Raw genomic sequence first — 27,365 nt, forward strand, 5'->3', positions numbered from 1 at the left:
GCAAACAGATTTCTAGATACAGGGCTATTCCCATTTTCAGGGCCCTTGTTCCATACACCTACACTCCTGGCGTGGAAAGTCACGAAAAGAAACTGACCTTTATTAGTTTTTAGACTTTAGTCGATCATCATCATGCAGCTTGGAAAGCAAATAGAACTACAGAATTGGCCCATGATATTGTGATCTGTGCCAACTTTTGTGGCGATTACACGAAGGAAATTTTGCACAAATTAGGTTTGGTAAACACGGGGAACTTACTACACCCATCCCTGTAGATAGTGGTGTTCGCCAGGAATGTGTTCTTGCCCCGACTCTCTTCTGTCTATTTATAAATGGGTTAGTTGAAGTTTTAAATGCAGAGAAGGACATCGATGCACCCAAATTGGCGAACCGCAAAATCCCGGCCATGCTGTTTGCTGACGATACCTTGCTACTTTCATAAACACCCATGGGCATACAGAGGTTTCTTAATAAGTTTGACGTCTTCTGCAAGGAAAGTTGACTTGACATCAACTTACAGAAAACAAAATGTATGGTGTTTTATAGTACCCAACCAAATCCATGTCTGGAAGGCAGACTTCTGGAGAGGGTGTCTGTCTTTGAGTATCTTGGCATCACAATCACAAAAAAAATGGACTGGGGGGTCACAAACTAAAAAAGCCAGTCTGAAGTTAGCCCAGACAACGGGGGGCCTGGCAAAGGTATTCCGAAACTCTACTCACAAACCTGTGGGCCCAGTAGTAGAAATCTACAAGGCACAAGCTAGAGGTGCTGCCTTATATGGGGCTGAAATTTGAGGAAATTGTCACCTTGACAATCTAACAAAAGCTGGGAACACCTTTGCTAGGCAATTATTTGGCCTCCCTCGTAGCTCCCCCCCTCATACCGCTTCGATTAGACCTGGGGGTCAGATCAGTCGCAGAAGAAGCTGCCCTTAAACCTCTTCTATTCTCTGGTGACGTTTGTGGGTTACTCCACAACTGGTTGAGTACAGGGAAGAACTGAGAGAGTTGCTGAGTATATCAGGGGTGGGGAATCTACCATGGCTGGCTTTTATCCGGGACACCTTTCTGACTATGGGAAGGGGTAATTTGTGGAATAGTCCAGAAATAACTTGTCCCACAGTGTCAAGGAAGGAATTGAAGGAGTGTTATTGGGTGAACAAATTGGCGCACCTCCAGGGGAGCCCCTCAAAAGGCAAGCTTACCACAGTGTTTTTAGAAATTAAAGAACAGTACAGATTAGATTCTGTACTGGACGACATTAAGCCGGCTGCTGCAAGGAAGCTATATCTGCAATTTATGCACGGTTTACTGCCACTGCGTGCTTTCACAAACAAATGGGCGGTCTCACAAACTTTGGGTTGCTAGGCCTGCAATAACGCAGCAGAGACAGAATATCATGTGGTTTTTTTCTGCCCAGGGTATAAGAAGGTGAGAAAACGATGGCTGATTCAGTTATGCAGAAACCTGGGAACCAGGCATTGCCCAGAGGCTTTTAGGATATTGAAATATGATGCACGCCTCTCTGTAGCATTTTCAGTAGTAGGCTTTTTATTTTCCATGTGGTGTACATGCAGAGCGCTATTGAAGCTGACCCCCACAGACTCTGGTTGATCTTTATTGTATATTTTTAAACAGACTTTGGATGTCTTTTTATTTGTATGTATTGACGTATTTTTGGCTTGATGAATAGTGCATTAGTGCGCAGGACTGCCAATAAGTTGAATTGTGGTCCTCTGGCTTGGCCGTATGCTCACGCTTACAGTTTTTAATCAACAGATACAAGCACTTTTAAAAAAGTTACTATAATGGTTGCCCTGTGGTCTAGAGCATGGGCTTAACATGCCCGGCACTGTAAATTGTACATATATTGCACATGCACTTTAATGAAGCTAGTGGGATTGGACTGACTGTAATATAACCTGTCTGTATGTTACATCCATGTGTTATACATGCATTGCTACATGAAGACTGGATTTCCTTTTATTGTTCTATTTATGAATGAAATGAAATGTATGTTATTGTATATATATCAAATTGGCCGAAATAAAGTTTCACTGATGATGATGTTCCACAGCTGCAGATGCCATTGAGTGAGTTATTGCTGCCCGTGGAATAGAGAGAGTAGGACTCCTCTGACGCTTAATTCGTCGTGACATTCCAGGATACCCAAATTATATTAAATATCATTATGCTGCCATTACAAATCATGGACAAGTGAAAGAGACTGACTACGTATGCTGGATTGAATTGATTAAGTCCCTCCCATACCCTGTTTCGATCAGTGGTTTCAACGTAAAAAACTGTGGAGATACGAGACTAACATTAGTCCCCAGATAATTGTCCTGAAGAGACCCCTTACCCAATGTGGGTTGAAACGTCGTCGACACAAACCAAGAGAGAGCAAGAAAGATTAATGTTATTGTTGAATGCCTCTCATTGTTTTTAAGACCTTTTTTCTTTATTCACACAATTTCCCCTTTAAAGGCTATGATCACTTCACTGGGTTCACCCTTTCACTTTCCATAACTGTGCTTGTAGCATCAAAAAATTTGTGATTTAATTGTTTCTGTGAGTAAATTGTTATTCTTGTAATAAATCATATTTACTTCGGCTGAAGTAAGTGATTATCCAGGTTACTGAAGTAATTTTTCAATCGAATTGAAACAATTTTCTCCATGTTTTTGTTTCTGTGTTTTTCTGATTGAATCAGTTACGAGTATATAAATTTGTACTCTGTATTGAAAATGTGTTATTCGAAATAAGTTCCTTGTGGACACTGTTATTGCTTACTGCAAAATACCCAGTTCACAAGGACATATGGGTTGCTCTTGTGTTTCTTATTATTGAGTGAGTTAAGGATGGGGAGGGGTTGTTATTTGCAGTTAAGTACCAGTGCAAATTTAGCCTCGCCCAGACAGTTCCAAATTAGCTTTTGAATGGTGTCTTAGGGTTGAGGAGCGTATGCCTAGCCCTAGCAAAACTGCACTTATGTCATTAAACATGGGCTATCCTAATATATCTTTCATTGCTGCAAGGGTGTTTTCCCCAGTAGGATCTTATATGCGACTAGTCCCACCATATAGGGCAAAAATTACCAAGGCGACCTCAGCCTGTCCAACATTACTGGGATACTTCAGGGTACTATTGATGTAGTTTGTTGGGGCACCTGTATCAGTCATACATTTATTTGTAGTGAGCTTCCCTACTTTGTACATTAGTTGTGCCTTCCACCAGGTACTGCCACAGCTGCCTCCATGTCAGGGCCTCTATTCGTGTACACTGCTCCCAATGGTCCACGTGCCACTTTTTTGAAGGGTTTTCCCTGTTAGTGGCCTGTAAGTAGAAGCAAAAATGCCTTTTGACCCCACATCCGTTTTCATAAACCTTTCAAAAGGAGTAAGATCTCTAGTGGTCTCTGTGCTTAATGTGATGTTCATCATCAAGTACCTTATTTGTGTGTAGCAGAATCACTCTTCTTCCTTCACCCCAAATTCTATCTTACAAGCTTCAAACATCTTTATTATCCCCCGTTAAACACATCCTATGCCATAATGCAGCCTCCCTTCCTCCGTATATCAAGCAGTTCTGGCAAAAGTGCGGGAGAGATGGCCAAGTTAAAATGAATCTGATCTTACAGGGAGGAGGAATGTTGTTAGACCTATTACCATATCCAAGTCGTGCCTATCAATGTACTGCGGTAATCGTTTGGGGACATTCCTTTCTAGATTTCCTGGGTATACCCCATAAATCCCTTCTCATTAGTGCATGCTGCCTATGAAGTCACATTTTATTTGACTTTTGGGGTGAGCAGTCAACCAATACATTAAAATGGAGAGCTTTATAAATGGTAGTAAAATAACTATCATTCCCCGTCATCAAAGTGAGAGTCTCTCTGTAACTTTACAACAGCAGTAAAAGACACTGACAGCTGTAAAGGCCATAGACAGTGTTTACCTTGTTAGCACATACACCTAATTCTAAAGTGCCTAGACTTCAGCCAGTGAGGTGAGAATCCTTTCTGCCTCACCCCTCCCTTGAGAGCTTCACACCTCAGATTTCTTCTGTTTGTCATGTGGTGGAAGCGTTCCATAGCCTTGCTCTTCCTCAGTATAGCTAAGTGTACTTTTAAACTTTTTCATGGCTTTAGGTGTACTCCTTACCCTACTGCCCTTGAGAAATGGCAACCATGGAGAAATATACAAGAAGGGGCCGATTCACAGAACTAATCTGAGACAAAATCCTAAACTTACTACTTATGGTATTCACAGAATGCACTTACGACTGCACTTACAACTACTAACTTTATGTCCGTACTCGGGCCGGAATTTCGGCATCCGGAGCAGAAATTACGCACCCGGAGCGGAAATCCCAGACCCGGAGCTGAAATCCCGCAATTGTGCCGCAATTTCCGCACTAGGGCCTTCAGGCCGGAATACCCACAATCTGGTGTTAATTGACTATATCTGATGCATGGTGGGGATGGTAGGCAATTGGACAGGTGATTAGCATTGAGGAAATACTCAACCGGCCAGAATGCAGGTATTCCGGCCCGGGAGCGGAGATTCTGGCACAACAAGCCTTTTGCGTTGTAACGACATACATTGTAATGGCATGCGTTGTAACGCTTCCGTTGTAAAGGCTGTTTCCCAAGGAGAATACTACAATCACCACTATAGTCCTTATGGTTCTTTGTAAAAAAACTATGAACAAAGGCCCATGATGAGGTTGCCAGTTGACCTTGTTAAGAATCTAAGACACTCCGTGGCAGACTATAACACACATTTTTCGACTGGTCCACAAGAGGCACCTACCCCTGTCCCACATTATCAAAAACCAGTCTCTCCGGCATCTGCACCATGAACATCACAAGAAAGCATACACCATCTGCCTCAAATGCCTTGTCACCCTTTGGAACAATATTTTAGACCTACATTAACTCCCCATCCAGGTAGACACATCTGATGATGATCCGTATACAGACATAGAAGAAGGTGAGATATGTCCAACAGATCTGCCAGGTGCAGACGAATGGGACAATTACATACTACCTGTTGCAAACCCACCAACTCTTCCACTGTGGCTTCATCGTTAGATGATTTTGGCAAGTTTCACTTTGATTGTTAGGGCTGCCAAGGGGTTTGACTTACCCCATCACTGAAAGAAGCTCACTGTTTCTTGTACAACTTTGAAGAACCAGCAAAAAAGCCATTAAAGGCAACTCTCCCTCTGGATCACATCTGGTAAGTGGGCATAAAATGAATGCAAACACCCGCTATAGTGGCAACTGTTGTTTAGCGAATTAACAAAAAATTCAGAATCTCTGTGCATTATGGGCCACACTGAAGCAGATCTTGTCATCCTGTACAGAGGAGGTCCAAGGACCGGATGGTATCTTGTACACCACCACTGGATCGAGAAGGCTGTAGAATGGATATGGCGGGAAAAAGATTTTCCTCTATGGACGCTGCTGGTATAAAAAGCAGGAAGTAAAAGAAAGCTATTCTACAAGAGTGAGAAAAAGCATAATCTGTACTCTTAGAGCTCGCAGTGGACGTCTCAAATATTAGATTCAGACAACTAGCCGGTACAGTGGTATTAAGCAGGCAAGAATTGTTGAGAGCCAGAGGTTCAAAATAAGATTATAGTTATGCAATCGGATAGAAATTGCTATTTGGTAAGTGGATGGAGCATATCAAAGCATTAAATCAGAAACAGTGACAGCCAGGTCTCTGGGAGCTCTGCTACGACAAAAGCCTTGATCCTTTTGAGAAGGAGGCAGAAAGAATACTGTCATTCTGAGGTTCATACCATAACTATAAGTACCAACTAGCCTGCACAGTACTGCCAGGATTACACGTCCCGTTAGTAACAGCCTTATTCCTACTGGTAGGGACAGCGCCCTATTCATGGCAACCTCAGTAGCGTAAGACCCAGCAGAAAGGTCAGGACACCAGGTGCCAATGACAATATCCAGGCACTGGATACCTCGAAACACACAAGAAAAGTGCGCCCTGTAGCGCCTCGTTCAAAGACAAAGTGTTGGTAACTGCAAGGATGATACAAGTACTCAGCTGGTGGACATCACAGGACAATACAAATTCAGACCTTACATTCCTTGAACCACAATGTCAGCTAGTGGTCGCCAGGGATGCTTCAAGGTAGATGGGGAGCACACCATCAAGAGTTGTCAACAAGAGGACTCTGAACACCACAACAAAAGTGTCTACACATAAATGTACTCGAGAGGTCAGGAGAGCGCTGCAGTTCTTTCTCCCATGTATCTGCAGCTAAAAAGTATCATTTTAAACAGTCAACACCACCATGATGTATTACATAATCAAAGAAGGTGGAACATGTTTTCAAATTTTGTCAGCAGAAGCACAAAAACTATGGCATAGGCCAACTCACAGCGGAATTACTGTTACAGCAGAGCATGTCCGAGGCAGGTTACCTTAGTAGAATGTTGCAGGTCTGTCGTTACGTGTGGAAGTTAAAAGGCAATATGCTAAATAAAATATTCCAGACCTGTCAGCGGGGTTCCCCTGTCTCGCCCCCCCCCCCCCCTTGGAGGTCAGCTGGACTACAGGGGTCCCCTCTTAGGTGTGGGCGGGGCCGCTTGCCTGTCCGGTGGTGGCCCCGTGGTGTGTATCCCGCGGTTGGATTGAGCCGCGTGTGCTGCTGCCTGACGTCTTTGCCACCCCTGCTTCATCTATATTGACCTGCCGGCCGGGGACCGGTGCACCAGCATCTGACTACTTGGTAGTGGTCTCACGAAAGACTACCATGACAAGGCACAGAACCGGAGGGGGGCCGTCCAAGCAGAGCACACTGGATAAATTTGCAGGCCCTTGGGCCGCCGCCGCAGCATCGGGTGGGGCCCAGGGAGATGTTCCGGACAGTGCCGCCCTCCCAGCGGCTATCACACAGTCCAGGGACACTCTCGATGCCAAAATTGGGGCGGTGGGTTCTGACGTTATGCTGTTGCGCCAGGACCTGCGGAATGCGGTGGCACGCATCACGGAGACTGAAACAAGAATCTCGGGGGTGGAGGATGTGGGTACTACTTTACAACAACGAGTGATATCCTAGTAGAGCACCCAGCGGGGCCTGGCGTCGAGGGTGGAGGATGCTGAGGGCTGGGCGCGACGCAACAATCTCCGCTTCGTTGGCTTTCCGGAGGGGTGTGAGTCTGGAGATATGGAGCGGTTCCTTACCCAGTGGCTGGAGAGTTGGCTATACCCGGACTCCCTATACAAGTGTTTTGTGGTTGAGCGTGCCCACAGGGCCCTGATGCAGAAGCCCCCTCCGGGAACTCACCCGAGGCCAGTGATTGCGAAATTGCTTAATTATCACGACCGGTACGCTATCCTGAAATAGGCCAGGGCCAAAGAACCCTTGCTGTATAACAATGCCCGCATCCTGATATTCCCTGATTATATTAAACTGGTCCAACAACAGCGGCAATCATTCCTAGCAGCCAAGGCCCGCCTGCGAGAACTCAAGCTCCCATATGCGATGCTTTACCTGGCCCGGCTGCGGGTCGTTTATTGTTCTCACACGCACTTTTTTGTGTTCCAGTGGACGGACGAGACGGTACGACTGCGCCCTCACTCGCTGCCCGGGAGAGACTCTTGACTCGTCCTCGAGTGAGGTGGTTCGGGGAAGGGGAAAGGGTCTAGACGCTCCAGGTCCAGACGGCGGTCCAAGTCCAGTGATGCCCCGTCACAAGTGGGTTCTGCCTCGGGACAAGCAGTGCCAGCTGACTGATTAATGTCCATGGTAACACACTTGTTCAGGAGAATTGTTGTTGTTTTTAAATCGCACTGTTCAATTACATGTCGGAGCCTTGTTGCGCTACTGTCTTGGGCCACCAGTGTTCTTCATATTTATGAAGCCCTTACACGGCTGCCATATTGGGTAGACCACTAGATTCTTTGAGGTCCCTACGCATACTGAGCTGGAACGTCAGAGGGGCGTTGGACAAGATTAAGCATGGAGCGGTAAAAAAGGGGGTGGTGATGGACGGAGCATCAGAACCAATCAAACACTCACACCCAGTCAACAGATCTGGGTTTGATCCATCACCGTTCTTTAGCCCACTCTGCCACCCCAGTTCAGACATGACCATATGCAAATCAGTCTGACCCTGTGCCTCATGGGAACAGTCCAGCCCGAACTGCCAAGCCATGCCTTCCCTGGACCGGAAACAAGCTTCCTAGGACCGGTTTCTGGCATTTCAGCTGTCTTCAGCCAGGCTTGCTTGAATCCAGTGGCAAAGTGAGCAAGGGACTCACGTCTGAGCATACCCTGCCAACTTATGGCGAACAAAGCAGTAAAAAAGGGGGTGGTGATGGACGGAGCATCAGAACCAATCAAACACTCACACCCAGTCAACAGATCTGGGTTTGATCCATCACCGTTCTTTAGCCCACTCTGCCACCCCAGTTCAGACATGACCATATGCAAATCAGTCTGACCCTGTGCCTCATGGGAACAGTCCAGCCCGAACTGCCAAGCCATGCCTTCCCTGGACCGGAAACAAGCTTCCTAGGACCGGTTTCTGGCATTTCAGCCGTCTTCAGCCAGGCTTGCTTGAATCCAGTGGCAAAGTGAGCAAGGGACTCACGTCTGAGCATACCCTGCCAACTTATGGCGAACAAAGCGGTAAAAAAGGGGGTGGTGATGGACGGAGCATCAGAACCAATCAAACACTCACAGCCAGTCAACAGATCTGGGTTTGATCCATCACCGTTCTTTAGCCCACTCTGCCACCCCAGTTCAGACATGACCATTGATGCTACGGAAGCCTCTGGGTTACAGAGCTCCGCTCTATGTGTTTTTGACCAATAAAATATGTGTGGAAAAAAAAATATTCCAGACCTGGGGAAAATCAACAATACACCTCTTTACAACAAAGAAAACAAACTGCTACTCTTACGCAAGCAGACACCCACAACTGCACTCCTGTATAAATGCTTATTTGATAGAATGGTAAAAGATGTGTGCCTGCACCTCTATGACAATTCTTCTTCTTCTCAAAGTAATAGCCAAAATAAAAAGAGGACCCTGCAAGACTGATTCTTGTAGCCGCCTTTTGGCCGAGACAGTACTATTTGTCAGACCTACTAGAACTAGAAAAAGAACTAACCTTTCTACCAGAGTTGACATTAGATCTTCTATCTAGATACCAGGATCACGTTCTTCATCCCAACCCCCAATCTCTCAAATTAGCAACCTGGCTCCTGAGCACCAAGAATTTGGACCATTAGATGTCCCTCAAGACTGTAAGGATATCTTGTCCAAGCCGGCACCATTTCAATGATTAAAACATACTACAAAATGGAAACGGTTTTGTGTGTCAGGTGTCAGTGTAATGGATTACATCCATTTTATTTTCAGAACCATCAGAAAGTTCCAAACCTTCTAGAATTTGCAAGGTCAGACCTCAGGCATACCTTAATCATAGATAATCTGGCATTATCTTGTGGTTCAAATGGACACTTATGGAGCCATCTATATGGTCACACTAAATAGTCAAGGATTTCACAATTGTCCCGCCACAGCCTGGGAATAGAATACCATGCTCTCGCAGGTGATCTCAGATCTATTAGAGCCTATTCTCAGGCAACCTTAAAGTACTTCAAGCTTCAAAACTGCATTCCTCCTTGGCATAACATCAGCAAGGAGAGTAAGAGAGATCCAGGTCTTTATTGCCACAGAACCTTTCCTGCAATTTTTAACAGATGAGGTTTTACTTGGAACTAATCCCAAATTCATCCCTAAAGTACTAACTACATTTCACCTGATTGAACCAGTAAAACCCATAGCATTCTTTCAAAATCGTACAAGCCCAGCTGGAAGAGCTCTGCATTCATTGAACGTCAGAAGGTGTCTAAAATTTTATCTGTACAGAACTAAACAATTAAGAAAATCTGACCAACTTCTAGTGTCAATCTCGGCACCATATAATCGTTTCCCTGTAACAAATCAGGGAATATTGAGATGGGTAGCTACGACAATAGCCTTCTGTCACACAAAGGCAGTAATAGCAATTAATTTGGTGAGATATTGTAGTGCTAGAGGCACTCTTGTGGTCTGACACCCTGTGATGACCTTTGACTACCATAATTTTAATTGACTTTGGTGTGTTATTTTACCCTAGCTTGAATATACGACGTCCTGCATATGCCTTGCTTCTCTTAAAGGTTTATTTCTTGTTATCTTGCAGTCTTTCAGTGGGAGCTGTCACAGAGTAGAACTGCCTTGCCAAGAACAGAACGTGTAGGATGTGCATTTGAAAGCATGAAAGAAAGTGAGGTGTGGAATGTACTTTTTGGTCTCGAAGGTGCACCCTATCCTGTGCCAGTGAATACCGCAAAACTTACGGTTGTAAGTATCAGTGTTGTCTGAAAGAAAGATATGTAATGGAGGGAATTATCGCCCCATGGATCATACCGGGGTGGGATCGATCTGTGTCACACTTACTCCAAGACCGCATCCTGTTTATCAAACCTGGTGTATTAGCCCGGCCCTGGTAACCCGTGGATATCCCCCACAGGATAGGGTGCACCTTAGCGTGTGCATACCACCGTGGCAGTTCGGTCCTGGCGAAACCCTAGCAACTTGGCAATTTGAGGCTGAAACATGTAGACTGGCCACCCATTCACTGTTTTTATCTTGGATGTCACTGGTCTCTCAATACCAGCAGGGCATCCTCCCTTAAATGTTTAATCTTACCTTACTTCACCATTATTAAAACTTCTAGAGGTTAAGTAAAGGTATTTTTATCTTGCACTAATCACTTTGCACTGTCCATCACCAATACCCGGTCCGCTGTAAACAGGTTTCGTAGCACACCCGAGTGGCATTCGGTCGCTCTGGTGGGAACCCCATGATGAAGCATGTCACCAACCAGGTTGGTGAGTGAGGGTTCTTCTTAAAAGCAATTGCCACTCCTTCTACTTTGTGCTGAGTTTATTGCTTTGGAATTACTCCTTTCTTGTTTATGTATATTTATCGTAAGGGGACCAGGAGTGGTTCCATTCTAAAACCCTTTCTCTCCTAGTGTTTATTTGCTCTTTCTAAGTCAACATAGATAGGGAGATGTCTCTTTTCTAACAAAGACCTGTTTAAATGGTGCAGATAAGGAAGTGTATGCGCAATTGCCATTTTATTCTGAGAAGTGCACTGAGTGGCAAAGGAAAATTATTTTATAAGTTTTGCTTGACTCCTAATACTCTCATTCTCATAACTCAGTTGGGAAGGAGTAAAAGACACCTGCCAGTTTTCCTTGTCTTTCTTTTGGGGGTCTAGAAATCTGCCAAGTTTGGAGTAACACAACACTTCCCTTTTTATCTCATCGGATGTAACCTGACTACACCTTAGGTTAAGGTTTCAGATTTACCTAAATTAATTTGCTTCTCCACAACTGTGTCAGGCTGCTGTAGCTGCATATACTCGCCACAAAGAGCGTCCGCCTTGTGTTGGTTAATGTCAAGAGAATATTTTCTGCGAATAGTGAAATTTTGTGGGAATCAGGGCCAGTTTGAACTCTCTCAATGCCATCTTCCTTCCTAATGTGTATTGCCAAAGGTTCAATGCCGAGGGCAAACAGAAGAGGTCATGTCAGCCATTTTTTAATGTAACTATAGTTTTCGATTAGTTATTAAAAAGGCCAATCGAGGAGGCAGTGGAGACAGTTCTGGCCGCGGGTGACTGATACTGCTGTAAAATTTAATAGCAAGTCTGATGTCTGAGGAGATTTTTTAGAACGAGATGTCTGTAGGTCAAGTACCCAGTAGGATAAATGTTACTGAAGGTAACAAACCTGTCCAATCAGTGAGCGGTGCATTGTGCTATGAGGTTTCACGATAGTTCGTTCCTCCTTAGGTTTTGCACTTGTATCACACCATGTGTTGGACTTATTTCACTTTATTTGAAAGGCCTCTTTCTAATTTCAGGCAAAAGGATACTGAAACTGATAATTATCATTTACTGAAACTTGTCTATAACCACAGGTTGTAAATTTTCCTTAACATTATTCAGCCTTCAAAATTCCAGTGGGTGGAATGTGTGTAATCTCTTCATTGCAATAGCTGTTTGAAATGGACAAAAAAAAATGATTAAGATCTAGAATGTCACATGCATCCACTAATACATTTTACACATTTACTGACACTAATGAAAAGAAACCGTATTGATACTGACTGAATAAGTGCTGCTTTGTGGAGATGCCTACCTTACACTGTATGTTAATAAGTACTATCCTTTGGGCAGTGGCGTAGTTTGGGGAAAACATGTGGTTTAGGGACAACATGTGATTTTAGCTTTTGTAAAACTCCTCATTGATATATGACAAGGTACCAAAGATGAAGTGTGTCTTGATTGTTCCATGGTTGCCCAGTTTACAGTTAATGGACAGGACAGTGATTTGCAAACGTTACTGTAACTATGTTGGAATCTCTTGCCCTTACCTTCTTATTTTAGGATTTTTGAAGCAGTTGCTGAATTTGGAACATTTTGTATCAATGATAATGAGCATGTCCGGAACAGAGATGGATTCTGAGAACACAGAGTTGTTACATGCACAAAGTGCTCTTCCTTTGGTGTTGAAGAAGGTGAGTCTTGCACATGCAATTGTTTATCTCTGTGACTGCTGCCGAAGTAGTCAGTTTATCTTAATTAAGTGGAGAGAATTAAAATAGCCCTTCCCTCGGTGTGCTTCTATTGAAGTGACACCGTACAAAAACTTCCCAGCATGGTTGTCATCTTTTGGCTCCACGCAAGATGTTGGAATTCTACTCATCTGCCAGATCCAAAATATAACATCTAACAAAGCAACAAAATTGACCACATAATATGATTCCCCATTTTCAGGATCCCATTCTGCAACATTAAAGACTCATTTCTATGTAAATATGAATTCTATGTACAAAGACCCATTGGTGAACCAGGATGTGAAAGTTGCACCAACTTGTTTGTGTAAGGGTATGCAATTTGTGATACGACCTGTATACTGATAGGCTGCTTCATAAATTGCTCATTAGCAGGAGGCTTGCAAAACGTCTTGTCCATTGAATAATACTTAAACAGGCCCAAATCTGAATTCCCTCTGCAAATGGCTGCAAATTCAGAGATGGTGGCTTGCAGGGGACAGCAGATCACTATCTTGTATTTGCTTTCCCAAACAGGAAACAATATTTTTAAATGTACCTTGTTTCCATTAAAAGGACAGGTTCTGCTTTAAAAAATGTTTCCCGTTTTGTAACATATCTGAGGGAGCTTGCATGGGCCGCTGCCAGCTCCCTCCGAGGCTGCCCACATGATTCCCAAAGGGGAAGTTGTCCATAGGGCAGCTTCCCATTTTCAAATCAGATACCATCCCTTTTGAGGTGATGGTATTTGACCAGTGGTTTGCTACCACAATTGTAAATTCAATTGCAGCTTCCAACTAGAAAGAGTAGCCCCTTTCACACCCCTCCTATTTGTGGCCTCTAAGGGTTGCAAGGCCCCTCTACAAGACCGAAAGCCTTTTTCAACTCATAAATGGATTTTACACATTATAAAAAGTGTTTTGTGCTTGCAAAGTATGTATTTTTGTGATCCACAATCTTTCAACCACAAACGCCCTTTGTTCATGTGGCCCTATGTGTACTTAAAAGGTGCTAACTTAGTTACAAAGCAACTGAGTGCTGTACAAGAGTAGAGGACACAAAATAGTACAGGTGGAGGACATGTGCCAGTTACCATGCTAGGTTGATGGCTGGTTACTGACTTCTGAAAGTCAAGGAGGAGTTTCATATTCATGTTTGGCAGTCTCCATACTAAATGGTCCTGCGTCAGCACAATAAAGATGCCTCTTCGTCACCTGTTTTCCCCTCCTTAGGCCCCACTTCATCACAGCACAGATATCAGGTGTTGTGTGATCTCGCTTCTATAGGTTCCACTCTTTACAATATTTCCTTTGGAGAGTATGTTCTGCATTGTCGGATTTTCATTGGCAGTTCCAAAGGTTATAATAATTCCCTGTTGTGTGCTGGGACCCTGAAGCACTTTAAAATGATATGTGTCCATGTATCAATAGAAAGAGTGGAATTTAACTGGTCCATACATTGCAGAACACCCTCCAAAAACTCATCATAGGCAAGGTTTTCCAAATGTCAAACTTTTTGTGAAACCAAAAACACTTTCTGAAAACTGCACTGTGGCACCGGTGTTGCAACCTGCTGCCTGGTGGTCTAAGAAATGAGGAGAAGCTGAACCTAATAGGCTTATATTACATTAGTGAAAAAAGGCCTCCTGTGACTGTCAGTTGATAATTCACATGATGTTGCATCGTGAGTCATTATATCACCATAAGTGGTTTCTCTGAGGATGAACATTCTGGAGACTCTAAAAGCCAGTTGTCCTCTGAAAGGTAAAGTTACTATCTTATTTCTTAGTTGACCTTTGAATGGGAATATATATGCTCTTTTTGAATTTTCATAAGGGAATGTCATTTTCTTCGTGTCTTTTGTTGAACTACTCACGTAGAACGCCAAGTGGAACTTTTGAACTTTCCTTCCTTGTTCTCTCCTAGATTTTGCTGTCCAGGGATGAGCTCATGCAAGTGGCCAGTGCACAGTGTATGGCTTGTGTGCTGGTGCATTCTCCAGCGAAGTATGCTGCAGCCTTTATCCATGCTGACATTCCAGGTAATACACTCAACCGAATCACTCATTATTCAGCTAGTATATTAGGGCATTGAGAAGTAATGTCAGTGAGGTGTTATTGTAGGCAGAATGGAATCATAACTAGGCAATACATTTGAGGGACGTATTTATTCTGAAAAAGATCATTAGGAAGCCTGTGCATGTGCGCAGTCATCCATCATGTAATCTTAGTTAATATTCATGAATTTAAGAATATTCAGCCTCGATGCTGGATCCAGGCAAACCTTTTTTGAAGAAATATTGCTTTTCAAAACTATTTCCACATCGCGGGATCTTTGTTGATAGTCATAAACATTTGAATTTGTACTTGCCCAGGACATTTATCTTTTATAAAAATGTACCTATTGGGTAAAAGGTGAATTTAATAGCACACAATGTGCTACGATTAACATATAACCTTCAGCAAATCACCAGGAAAGTATACCAATTTCAAATGTTTTTCCACTCTATGTTATAAAAAATATTAGAAGAGGAGAAAACACCCCTCATAAGGAAGAGAAAGCACCTTCAAAGCATAAACCACACTTGCTGCACCTAGACTTATCTGAAAAACATGACTAAAAAGAGACTATCCCTTTAAGAGTTCAGAAACCTTCCCTATCCCATCATACACTGTATTGACATTTGCTGGAGACAGCAGTTCTTTTTTCCAGATTGTGATGAGAGGGTCTCAGATCTTTTTGGGGAGTATATAAACTTTTCTTTTTTAACAAAAATCTATTTTATCTTCTCTTTTTTTGTTTAAATTTGTTTATTGGGTTTTAGCATATTACAAAACATATTGGCAAATTTCTGATATAAAGTACCAGTGTGCATTTGTTAACTATAGGTTTTAAGATTTGTGATAGCATTTCATACAATACATAATTAACATTTGTCATTATTACATTCTGGTTGCTACCTTCTTGTTAAGTCCATTCACTTTGTCATTACACTTTCAGTAACAGGCTGGGTTAACATTCCCATGGTTACGGAGTTATGTCTGTTCCCATATTTGTTTATAGGCACAATGCGATGCTTTGTGGAGTGGGTGCGTTCCCTTTTAACTAGCACCAGCTTCGGAACTGCCGGCTGATATTGCTAACTGCTAACTTTGGGGGTGAACTGGGGGAGTTATTAGGGGACGGCGGGGATGTGTGTCGGTGATAGCTGCCGTATGGTTGTTTATATTGTGACATCAGAGTTTGGTTGCGTACATGTGGGGGGATCACATCAATCTATTTTATCTTCTCATGTAATGTTTCACTTGATTTCTTTTTATGCTTTAAGAGTTTCCTGACAGGAATTTTGTTTTTCTGGTCACTCATTCTACATCAGGTATTGCAGCGGTTGAAGAAAGTGGATGGCAAATGGCTCACTTGCCTGTTGTGTGGTCTGCCTTCTCAATGATCATGCTATGGAAGAATGTCCCTTCTGCCAAAAATCTCCCAGAGGACCCCAAAGGACAGTGAGCACATTCACCTCAATTATGTTGGGGGAGTGACCTCAAATGCAGAATCTGCGAGAGGTTCAGGAGTGCCATAAAATGGCTAGTGTAGTTGGCCATTTTACAGGACCTGAGTTCTCTGTCCCAAAGGATTCCCCATGGAGGAAATCCAGGGAGAGATGTAGGCGTAAAAAGCACATCAGCTCTAAACATAGGAATCAGCCTCTATTGACAAGGACAATTGCAGCATCAACGACTGACATAATCAGAGCCTGATCACCACCGTATACTGGCTTGATGCCATTGTCTGCACCAGAGACCTTTGGCCATCAAGTCAGTGGTAGCTGGTGACTTTTAAAAGAAGTGGGGCGTAAAAGATGGTAAGAAGTTTGACCTTAGTGAGTGAAGCTTGTAAGCTTGACTTCCATAATACTTTGTCCAATTTTGAAAACTAGATGCCCAAATGTTACATTTTGAAGTCCATTTTGAGAAGGAATTTGGTCGAAATGAATAAGGAAGCAGCAAGCAAATAATAGTAAGAAAGAGCAAATGTACCTGCACATGCTCTGAGATGGCTCTGAGATTTGAAAGGTGAATTTCGCTGCAAATCACTTAATACACCACTTTGCGATACTGGCTTTCATGACAAATATATCTGATAGAGACTTCTAGATGCAAATTCCTTATCTTAGAAGTATCCCCAGGCGTCAGACTGGATCTGGACATTTATTGTGAGCAGTACCCCTGTGGGCCTGTAGGTGGCAGTGTTCGGCTCTGTGTGGCATCGTTGGCTTCCGCCCCGGAAGTGACGTTAGTAGTACCTATACAGGCGCCACCCAGGCACGCTGACGTCAGTTCTTTTCTTTCCATGCCAGCCAGCGCAGATCCAGTAAGAGCTACTACCCCTTAGTCACTTTTTGACTAGTTTTAAAAAAAATGTTTTTCAGAGTCTTTTCTGAGGTTTACCTCCTGGTGTGGCAGGGATGTCATCGAAGAAGGCCAGCTTCAAGCCCTGCAATGCCTATCACTGACAGATGTCGGTACCAGACCTGCACTTTGTGAGCCTCTGGTGCCTCTAGAGGGACCACAACCAAGGTGTCACATTGCCCATGGGGACATTGTCGTTTTCTCTAAGTCATCATGCAGTTTGCCTGCTGCTTTGCCCACATTACTGCACAACTTTATTTTTGCAATAATTTCTATGGGTGTTTTCACATGAAAACTCATCTCTGTGTTCACTCTCTGCAGGTTCTTGGGATTTTGAATGAACATTGTGAGCAAGGTCAAGCAACAATGCCTCTTGTTATTGTGTTCTGGCCAGGCCTAAGCCCTTAAACAAAACATACTGATGCAGCTGTTGTTTGGACAACGTACTTTGTTTCTATTGGAATGCACAAATAGGTAGCACACACTTGGAGAGGGACCTTTCCAGGGAGATGAGCGAGACAGCACCTATGATGTAGATCTACCATCTATAGGCTAAGGTATACGGTCTGCTGACAAAGCCCAGAGATCTTCTAAAATATAATAATACTACGTCTTAGCAAGGGGAGGGAGGTTAAGCTCTATTGTCTTTCAATGATGACATCTACCTTCATGAATTATGGACTAGCTGCTATGCTGACTATATTTGTACTTTGTGTTTTCCTGCTTGTTGTGGCATGTATACTGCATGTTAGGACACGTTAGTTAAAAGAAATATTTTAAACTGTTTTGTGTCTCTGTCAGATCTTATTGTGGACAAGTACAAGAGTGTGAGCGAAAGGGTGTGTCTTGTTACCGTGATTCCTGAGAGATCTGGGAGTGTTGGTTCTGGGGTGTCTAATCTTCTGTTTCTCTGTGAGTGAGTAGGAGAGCAAATGAGACACTATAGCTAGTTGGTCCTGGGCTCATTGGGTACCAAGATGGTAGGATGACTCAGTCCCTATACACCAAGGTTTTGTAATCCTGCGCATAGTTCTGATTTTGGGCAGAATCCCTGCAACAAAGGCCTGCCCCGAGTGCCACGCCATGCACCCGAAGGCCTTGAGGGAGCGATCCCTCAAGCTTATGGCGGCTCAAAGTGCGACGCCACAACGTTCACAGTCCTGGTTGAGCGGAAGATCCAGGAAGTGGTCACAGAGCCTGAGGTCTTCGCATTCGAAGTTGTCGAGCCATTCGGGTAAGTCCAAGTCCCACAAGACAAAGAACTTAAAGCATGCTTTGACTTCACCTTGTCCGTCTGCCAACTAGACGAGGGAGTGTTTGGGTCTGCTCTGCCTCTCCCTGAGTTTTTTTGGGAGCTGGAGCAACCCCCGCCCAATTAAGCGAATTTTTATAAGGGTATGCACTTCATCATTCGGTGGCTCGTTTACTCTGGCGTGCCTTTGGGTTCCGTGGGTTCAGCAGGGGCACCTGCTGGTCCCACACCCGAGACTCTGGAACCAGTCAGGCCCCAGGGATACACAGATGGAGCTGGATCTGCGCCAGTTGTGCCACCTCAACCTTCTCCAACTCCGAACCAGACGCCGATGCTCCCGGCGCTGCCCGGTGGTGCCATCCCCTTTCACATCCTGACTCTGTTACGGAGCTGGAGGGGCATGCTTTCTGGGCCTGATCCCTATTCTTATGGGCTAAGACAGAGGGAGTATTGGTTGGGGTTGCTGGACCCTGAAGAATACCAGCCTTATGAAGAACAACTTTTCTGTGTTGAGGATCTAGGTGAAGCCAGTGGACTGGATACTTCTCCAGATACTAGCATGGTTTCTCCCCCTACCATAGCTATGGAGGAGGGAGCTTTATTTGTAATAATGGTGCGGAGGACAGCTGAGGTCCTGGACCTTAGCTTGCTCTCAGTGGCTGTCAAGACTAATGACTGCTTCTTCCTTTCTTTGAGGCACTTACTGACGTCTTGCTTGGGACATGGTCCAAACCCAACACGGGGGCTCCTGTGAACAGGACGATTATCCGCCGCCTCTGTCCTGATGCAAGGTACCCCAAAAAGGTTTTCACTTAACACCCTATCCCGGAGAGCTTGGTGGTCTAAGACACCACGTCACACGTAAATCCGGTGCATTCCCTACCGCGGACAGGAATTCCAAGAGGCTTGACAATCTTGGAAAGAAGATGTTTTCTTTCACCAGCCTGGCACTGCTGTCTGTGAGCACCACGTGTCTTTGGGGACGCTATTCCCTTGTGCTGTGGGATACGGTTGCACAGGTGCCCGAGCCATGCTTTCAAGCTATTGCCGATAGGAGGGATGTGGCGAAGTTCATCTTCCGTTGTGGACTTGACACCACCAATCCACTACGTAGAGTGGTTTCATAGACAGTGGCCCTGCAACACCATGGGTGCTAAGGACTACTGTTTTTTGTGGGGATATCCAGTCCTCACCCATGGGCATGCCCTTTGATGTCTCCCGCCTCTTTTGAGTCAAGGCGGATTCGGCGCAGGAGCGCTTTAAGGAAAGAAGGGCTACTGCCAGGTCTTTGGGCCTTTCTATGGCCCCTTGTCACCCTCAATCCGGCTATCACTCCTTTCCTGGCCAGTGAAGGAGCGTGCAACCGCTTCTTTACCCAGCCAGCCACTGTGGCGCACAAGCTTTCCAGCCTCTGTGTGGTCGCGGTCCCTACCGGTCCATGGGTAGGGTGGCCAGCGGTTGGGTACACCAACCCTCCTGCAGCTGCAGCCTCCAAACCCTCCTAGTCTGCCCACTTATCATGGACACTCAGTCAGTGGCAGGATTCGCTATCACTTGCCTTGCTGGCAGTCCATAACATCAACAGTGGGTTTTGCCGATTGTTCGAAGGAACTACACTTTGCCCTTCATGACTACCTCTCCCTCCATGTCGCCAACTTACGGCAGACTTTCCGAGGACTACCTATCTCTTCTCCACCAGGAAGTGATGGATCTTCTGGCCAAAGGATCTATAGAGAGTGCTGTCGTCAGAAGTAGGTTGTGGTTGCTATTCTTTTTTTTTTTTTTTTTTTTCTTTTTTTTTGTTGAAATTTTTATTTGAATACAGGCTGAGGGATATAACATTCATTAATACCTTAATACATGTATTCATCTTTACAATCAGTAAATTGTTTTCGTAATTAAAGAAAGCATAAAAAAAAAAACAAAAAAAAAACACAGAAGAAAAAAAGAAAGAACCAATCAAAAACAGAGGAGAAGATCCACACTATTCCATAAATGTGCCCCAGTTCTTTTTATGTTTGATCAAAGAGCGTGCCCCCCTGAGATTTGCTAATGCTAACTCCATCGAGTGGATCTCGGTTACAAGCGCCCACCAATCCCACACCGTTGGTGGGTCGGGGCGAATCCAAGCTCTGGCCAGAGTTAATTTTGCACAGGACATAAGGATTGAGGCCAAAGCGAGCTGTGGGAAGAAAGTAGGATATATGTCTAGTAAAACCGAAGCGACAGAGAATGAAGGCAGCTGAATATGTTTGATTTCAAGAACCTTCTGAATGTCCCTCCAATAATCTACAAAAGTGGGACAAAAAAACAGCATTTGATCCAAGTCGACTGCAAGAGCGGAGCATTTGGGGCATTTTGTGCGCTCGTTGATAGAATTATTAAAGGACCATCTAGATATAATTTTTGGAGTGTGATATAGCATACAACTCGTTCTAAATTGTTGTAGCCTTCAACTTGAGGATCGTACATTTTCGTTAATATTTGAAAAAGATCGTTCTATCTCCTTCGATGTAATATTAGAGCCTAATAACCTGCTCCATTTATCGGCTAATTTGGAGCAGTCGTTTGATTTAAAACTAGTAAGAAGGCTATAAGTGTTGCTTATTACAGATTTAGTTTCTGTAGAATATAAATAGTTCCATATATCGCTATCAGAATTCTCCGTGAGATGTTTTTTATTGATCAGATAGTCATGTATCTGTCGGTATTTATATCGCATAGTTTCAGGAAGATCATAAAGCAATTTTAAGGCATTAAAGTCTAGAAACCCTTGTGTGCCATATAGGTCCCCTAATACTCCAATGCCCTGCCTTGCCCAGTCGTTATCATTTTGTGCGTAGAAAATCGCTGGAAGCCCAGGGTTGCCCCATAGAGGTAGTTTAGGATGAAAGAAAGTGGTTTTACAGAAGGTTAGTATGTTGTCCCAATTTTTTTTTAAATCTCTTGCAGTCTTAAATTTGACTCTTTTAAAGTAGTTGGGATCGTTAGCACGTAATAGAAACATATTTGAATCTCGTTTTAACATAAAAGAGTGATAGAAAAGTGCGCCTCCTCTGTTTAATAAAGAACGAATGCGTAGAACAAATGTGGACCAAAAATATAACTTGAAATCAGGGAAATTAAGTCCTCCAATATTCGTATTATTTTTCAAAAGACACAGCGACCTTCTGCCTTTTTTATAGCCCCAAATGAAGCTACTGAGTACCCCATCTAATCGTTTGAAAAAAGCATTGTTTAGAGCTAGAGGGATAGAACGAAATAGGTATACAAATTTCGGCAGAACTTTCATTTTAATTAAGTTAATTCTTCCGATTATATTCAAAGGAAGTCTGTGCCATTTTTTAAGTGTAAGTGAGGTAGATTTAATTAATTCATCATAGTTTATGTTATTAATTTCTTGGAGTTTAGCCGTTAATTTGACTCCTAAGTAAGTTGCGGTTTTACAAATCTCAGGGACCGCAACAGCTGGGATATAATTAGCTATAATTTGGGTCTTTTGAATATTGAGCTTGTATCCCGAAACTGTCCCGAATTTCCCAGCCTCAGACACAATACCTTGGAGTGCCTCCACTATGTCTTGTGAGTAGACCGCGATGTCATCGGCATATGCTGTTATTTTTAATTCTTGTGTGCCTGATCTAAAGGGAAGGATTTGAGTTTGAAGTTGAAGGGCGGACAGAAATGGTTCCAGTGTAAGCGCAAATAGAAGGGGAGAGAGAGGGCAGCCCTGACGGGTTCCACGTGAGATTGGGAAGTCTATAGAGGTCAAACCCCCATAGCAAGTGCAAGTCGTAGGATTATCATACAAAGCCTGTATACCTCGTAAGAATTGCCCCCCAAACCCCATTTTGGAGAGGACACACCAAAGATAGTCCCATCCCACACGGTCAAAAGCCTTCTCGGCATCCAATAAGATCATTCCGAGTGGGGTGGATTCTGTTTCTGCTACGTCGAAAGCTGTGATTGCCGTGTTCACGTGTGTGGTTGTGTCCCTCCCAGTTATAAACCCGTGTTGTTGGGGATTAATGATTTGGGGCAGAATAGGAGATAATCTTAAAGCCAAGATTTTTGCGAATATTTTAGCATCAGTATTAATTAAAGATATAGGTCGATATGAACCTCTCTCCTCCTTTGGTTTTTTTTTTTTTTAAAAAGAAGATTATTTTTGCTTTGTTCCATGACTTCGGAGCTTTGCCATTGAGTCCGACATATTGCATTACCTTCAGTAGAAGGGGGGCCAGTTCGCCTAAACATGCTTTATACAATTCCAAAGGTATTGTATCTTCCCCTGCTGATTTCCCTGTCGGTAGAAGGTCTATTGCTTGACATAATTCTGCCTGGGTAATGACATCCGAGAGTGAATCCATACTTAAATCGGTAGGCAAATTTGTTGAATATTTGTCCAGATAGTCCCGTATTATTTCTAAATTTGGTGCGTTTTCTGGAGTATATAAGGTTCTATAGTAGTCTGCGAATTGTTCTACTATATCCATCGGTTGATTATACATTTTGTTGCCACCGCCCCGAATGTTGATAATCTGTGTTCGGGCTCTGTCGTCAGCAACTTTATAGGCCAGGATTTTGCCAATTTTATCCCCACCTTCATATTGTGTTATGTTATATTTATGAATATTTGCGCTGCTCTTTTGAATAAATTTAGTTTTAGCACTATTTTTGAGTAAGGTGAGTTTGAGAGCTATTTCTGTAATTGTTGGAGATTTTGATCGTAGTGCGGAAGCCAACAATTCTTCTTGTGTCGTTATTTCGGATACAATCTGAGCGCTATATTTTTTGTGTTCAGAGTTTTGTCTAATCAAGTATGCTTGGGTAAAGCCCCTGATGCTTGCCTTGCAAGTGTCCCAAACCGTGATACATGTAGCTGTGTTGGTATTAATTTCCAAAAATTCCGTCAGATGTAATTTGAGCTGAGTCAGATATTGTATGTCTGTGACTAAATGCCTAGGGAAGGAGAATGGTCTGGGCGAAGACCGCCTATGTGGTGTAGTAATGGTCAGGATTATTGCGTTATGGTCTGATGAAATCCGGGGGCATATATCCATAGTGCTAAGTTTTAATATATTATCACTAGCCAGTGCCATATCCAATCTTGAACAAGATTTATGAGGTGCGGAGTAATATGTGTATCCTGGTAGATTTGGATTTAAGTACCGCCAAGCATCTTTAACATTGTGGATACGGCATATTTCAAGAATAGAAGACCTGGTTTTATGCATCCTTTGAGAGCTGCCGGAGCTGGTTGTGTCTATTTTATAGTTCATGATGCAGTTGAAATCACCCATAATAATGAGTTCTCCCTCCCAGTCTAAGAGTTTAGTGCTCAGCTGATCAAAGATTATCGGTTCATCTGTATTGGAACCATACACAACACATAGTACATATTTGTAGTTCTCATAGCTAAACTGGGCAGCTGCCCATCTGCCATTTTTGCAAGGGAAGGTCTGTAAAATTTCGATTTTAAATCGTTTATCCTTTAGAATCGCGACCCCTCTTATGGGATGCTCAAAAGTAGAGCAAACCACAATGTCGTAGCCTAGTTGATTAAGTATTTTTTTGTCCTTCCCAACAATGTGTGTTTCTGAGAGAAGGGCGATATGAGGATTGTGCAGTTTTAATTCTGCTGCGATCAATAGCCTTTTATTTTTGTTATTAAGCCCGGCTACGTTCCAGGCCAAAAGCTTTATCTCATGCATTTGTAAGTAATTAAGAGCTTAGCCGTAATACCAAATGGCTTTGTGCATTCCCTGTTGCTTATAGATATGTGACGAGAGATTAGAGCTAATATGTGCGAAAAGCAATTTATTCGATCAGCCTGTAGACATTTTTTTAGTGATTTTAACCCCCCCCAAACCCCCCACCCTCCCCTCCCCCATCCACCCAGGTTCTGACCCCGAACAGGGGAAGAACCACCCTAGTACTAAAGCTGCCGCTGGAAAGGGCAGCGCGTGTAGCAGGTCGTCCAGAGGAGCCCCCCAGCTCCAGCCTCCCATAAGTAAAAAGTCAGTATCTATATTTTATATGCCAAAGCTAAATCTTATCTGTGCCTGTGCTGAAGCTAGAGATATATGCTTCCGCTTCCTTGACATCATTGAAGTAATAAGTACGGCCGTTCTTTATAACCTTGAGACAGGCCGGCTCCTGCAAGTACGCCTGGCCTCCGCTAGATTTGATGGGATCGATCATTTTGCGGAGCTGCCATTGTTTGTTCATTGATTCTTTGCTGAGATCAGACCGGACAAAAAAAGAGAGCTCGCCTAAGGTTATTGGGGCATTAGGTCTTGCTCTCTGCCATACCGCTTGGCGAAGTAGAAAATTTCCAAAGCAAATTATAAAAGGGCGTGGATATTGATTATCCCTCTTTCTCATAATCAGGGGGAGACGATGCGCCCGTTGAATTTGAGAATCCCAGTCCCAGTCTATAAGGTCCGGAAAAGCTTTCTGCAAAAATCCAACCAGATAGGCCCTCGGGTCGGCACCCTCGCGGCCCTCTGGTATCCCAAAGAGTCTCAAATTAGAGCGTCTTTGCCGATTCTCCAAGTCTTCTATCTTTAAGCACAATGACTGCAGTTGAGTATCATGCTTCTCGACAGCAATGGTCATGTTTGTGTTTGATTCTTCGATCTCTACAACTCGCTCTTGAAGTCCTGCAATATCTTGAGATATCCCCCCCAGTTTAACTGCAAGTTCTTCCAACGAGTTTCTCATTTTGTTATTGTCTTCCCTCAGTTGAATGTAGTGTTCTTTCGCTTCAGCTCGTTGATCATTCAATAGCCGGAGAATAGTATCTACTGAGGAGGAATCAGCCAACGCCTGGCCTTGTCTCTTTTTAGGTATACATGCGGGGTCCGTTTGAGATAAATAGAGAGTACTTACAGTTGGGATAGAGCCCTTGGCAGGAGGGGGCGGATTATGATATATTGATGTAAGGGTTGTAGTAGCGATAGGTTGCAGGGCTGTATCTGTACCCGTTGGAGGATCACCCACATACACTTGAGTCAGTAGCGGTTCTTGAGAAGTGGAGCCATCTAGTGAGTAATTAAGCGAGACATCATTTTCTGCTATCGATGTAGCAGGGTTATCTGGGGAAGAAAGGGTTTCTGTTGCGACAGTAGATTCGATCGTACTTGCCCCTGATAATCTTTTTGTCATGTTTTTAACTATACTTTTAGCTTCCATCCACTTTCTTAGCGGGCTTTTTTCCACGTGCGTCTCCTTTAAGTTCTGGGCACTTTTTGTAAGGGATTGATTTAGTATAGTGTTTTTAGGTCCTTTTTTTGCGCGGAATTTACTTTTGAGTTTTCGGCCTCTTCCTGCTCGAGGTTTTGTCTTGAGATCCGTATCCGTGTTGTGGCCATCCGTTTGGCTCTTACCGACCTCATCTTCAGATTTAGTCTCATCTTCTATTCTAATAGTGGTGCCCAAGCCCGCAGGAGAATCTAGCTCCAAGTCATTGCAAGGTTTAATGGATTCAGTAACAGGTGCAAGTGCAAGTGCTTCTGCCACAGGTGTCCCTATGTCTTGCAGGGGACCTTTCGATCTATCAATAAGCTCCGTAGTAAATGGTATATCCAAGAGGGCGGGGTATACCCCCGGGCAGAGCGGTGTCGGGGTTAAGTTTGAGTCAGTATCGGGGGAGGAGATTTCTAGAAAACCCGTTGTGGCAGCCACTATATGTTCCCTTATGGAGTCGGTAGAGATTGTTTGGTGTCCTAAGGGGGTGATACATATAGAGGCTTCTGTCTTTTTTTGTTGTTTGATCCCCTGTAGATTGTAGGTATTTATCCCCTCCTCGTTACTCGTAATAGTAGTGATGGCATCTTTCTGAATTATGAGCTCTAAATTCTGTATAGAGTTGCATGCCTTGTCTCCTGAATGCGCTCCCCCGCCCCCTCTTACCGGAGATCTCGTTGTCTGTGTGGTGGTTGAGCCTCCATCAGGTCCTTTTCAGAGTAAATCAGTGAGCAGGGTCGAAGGTTTCAATATTTGCTTGCTTGAACTCCCTTTCCCCTGTGAGGGCTCCGTATCAACCCTTCCTGTCTCGATGGGAGAGCGTCTGTTATTCTTTGACGCAGGTTCGTCGTCATTGATTGGAGCGTTAGGGAGCACAGCTGTTACTGTTCCGTTCGTTCGTGCATTTGCTGTTTGGGACGCCGCAGGTCTTATCGGCTGTTTGTTATGCCGTGTTGCTCGCTGTGGGTTCTTCGGGGACATCCTCAATTGCCAGGTAAGAGAGATGAATAAGGAGGCAATGCGGGTGCAATTACTTAGCCGGCCACCGCCCGGGCTATTTGAGTGTCCTTTTGGAGTTTGTCGAGGGAGCCGGGTAACCCTCGCATTAGCGAAAGTTATCGTCGGCGTCTTCTGCCTCCGCCTCTGCCTCCAACGCTGTGTCCTTGTGTCAGTGTATCCGACTGCAAGCCTGATTAGGTTCTTTTCATCAGGGAGCCACGTAGCCTGCTCGTAGCTAGTGAAAGCCTTTTTGTTCTTTATACACATCGCAAAACGCCAACCATTGGTATCATTAATGTCATTTTCATTTTCGCCGAAGAGAGTAGAATAGGGGGGAAACCTCCGGGCGAGCTGCTCAGCTCAGGTCCTCACTCCGCCATCTTGGACCTCACCCGGACCGCCAATGTGGTTGCTATTCACGCTACTTTCTGGTGCCCAAGAAGGATGGAGGCCTTTTTCCTATCCCCGACCTAAGCTCTCTCGGTTTCTTCCTCAAGAAGGTGAATTTCAAGATACTCACTTTGGCTCATGTCCAGTCTGCCCTGGATCCTGGATACTGGATGGTAGTGTTGGACTTGCAGGATGCCTACTTTCACATTCCTGTTTTGCCTGCCCACCGGCATTACCTGAGGTTCACAGTGGACCATGAGCATTTTCAATTTGCTGTGCTCCCTTTTGGACTCACCAGCTCCTCTCAAGTGTTCACCAAGGTGATGACTGGTTGCAACTCATCTGCAGAGATCAGGGGTACCACTCTTCCCCTATCTTGACGACTGGCTGTTGAAGGCGGGCTT

At 44.0% G+C, this 27,365-nt stretch overlaps 1 protein-coding gene across 1 annotated transcript in view; it reads left to right on the top strand.

Moving 5' to 3' along the window:
* Window positions 1-27,365, top strand: part of MEI1 (meiotic double-stranded break formation protein 1) — a 2,222,673-nt gene that overhangs the window by 483,795 nt on the left and 1,711,513 nt on the right. Inside the window, exons 7-8 of the mRNA XM_085599901.1 lie at window positions 12,492-12,622; window positions 14,584-14,698. Of these exons, the coding sequence (XP_085456027.1) occupies window positions 12,492-12,622; window positions 14,584-14,698 (246 nt within the window). The remainder of the gene's footprint in view (window positions 1-12,491; window positions 12,623-14,583; window positions 14,699-27,365) is intronic.

This window comes from Triturus cristatus, chromosome 4_2, assembly GCF_964204655.1.
Source record: "Triturus cristatus chromosome 4_2, aTriCri1.1, whole genome shotgun sequence".
Taxonomy (NCBI): domain Eukaryota; kingdom Metazoa; phylum Chordata; class Amphibia; order Caudata; family Salamandridae; genus Triturus; species Triturus cristatus.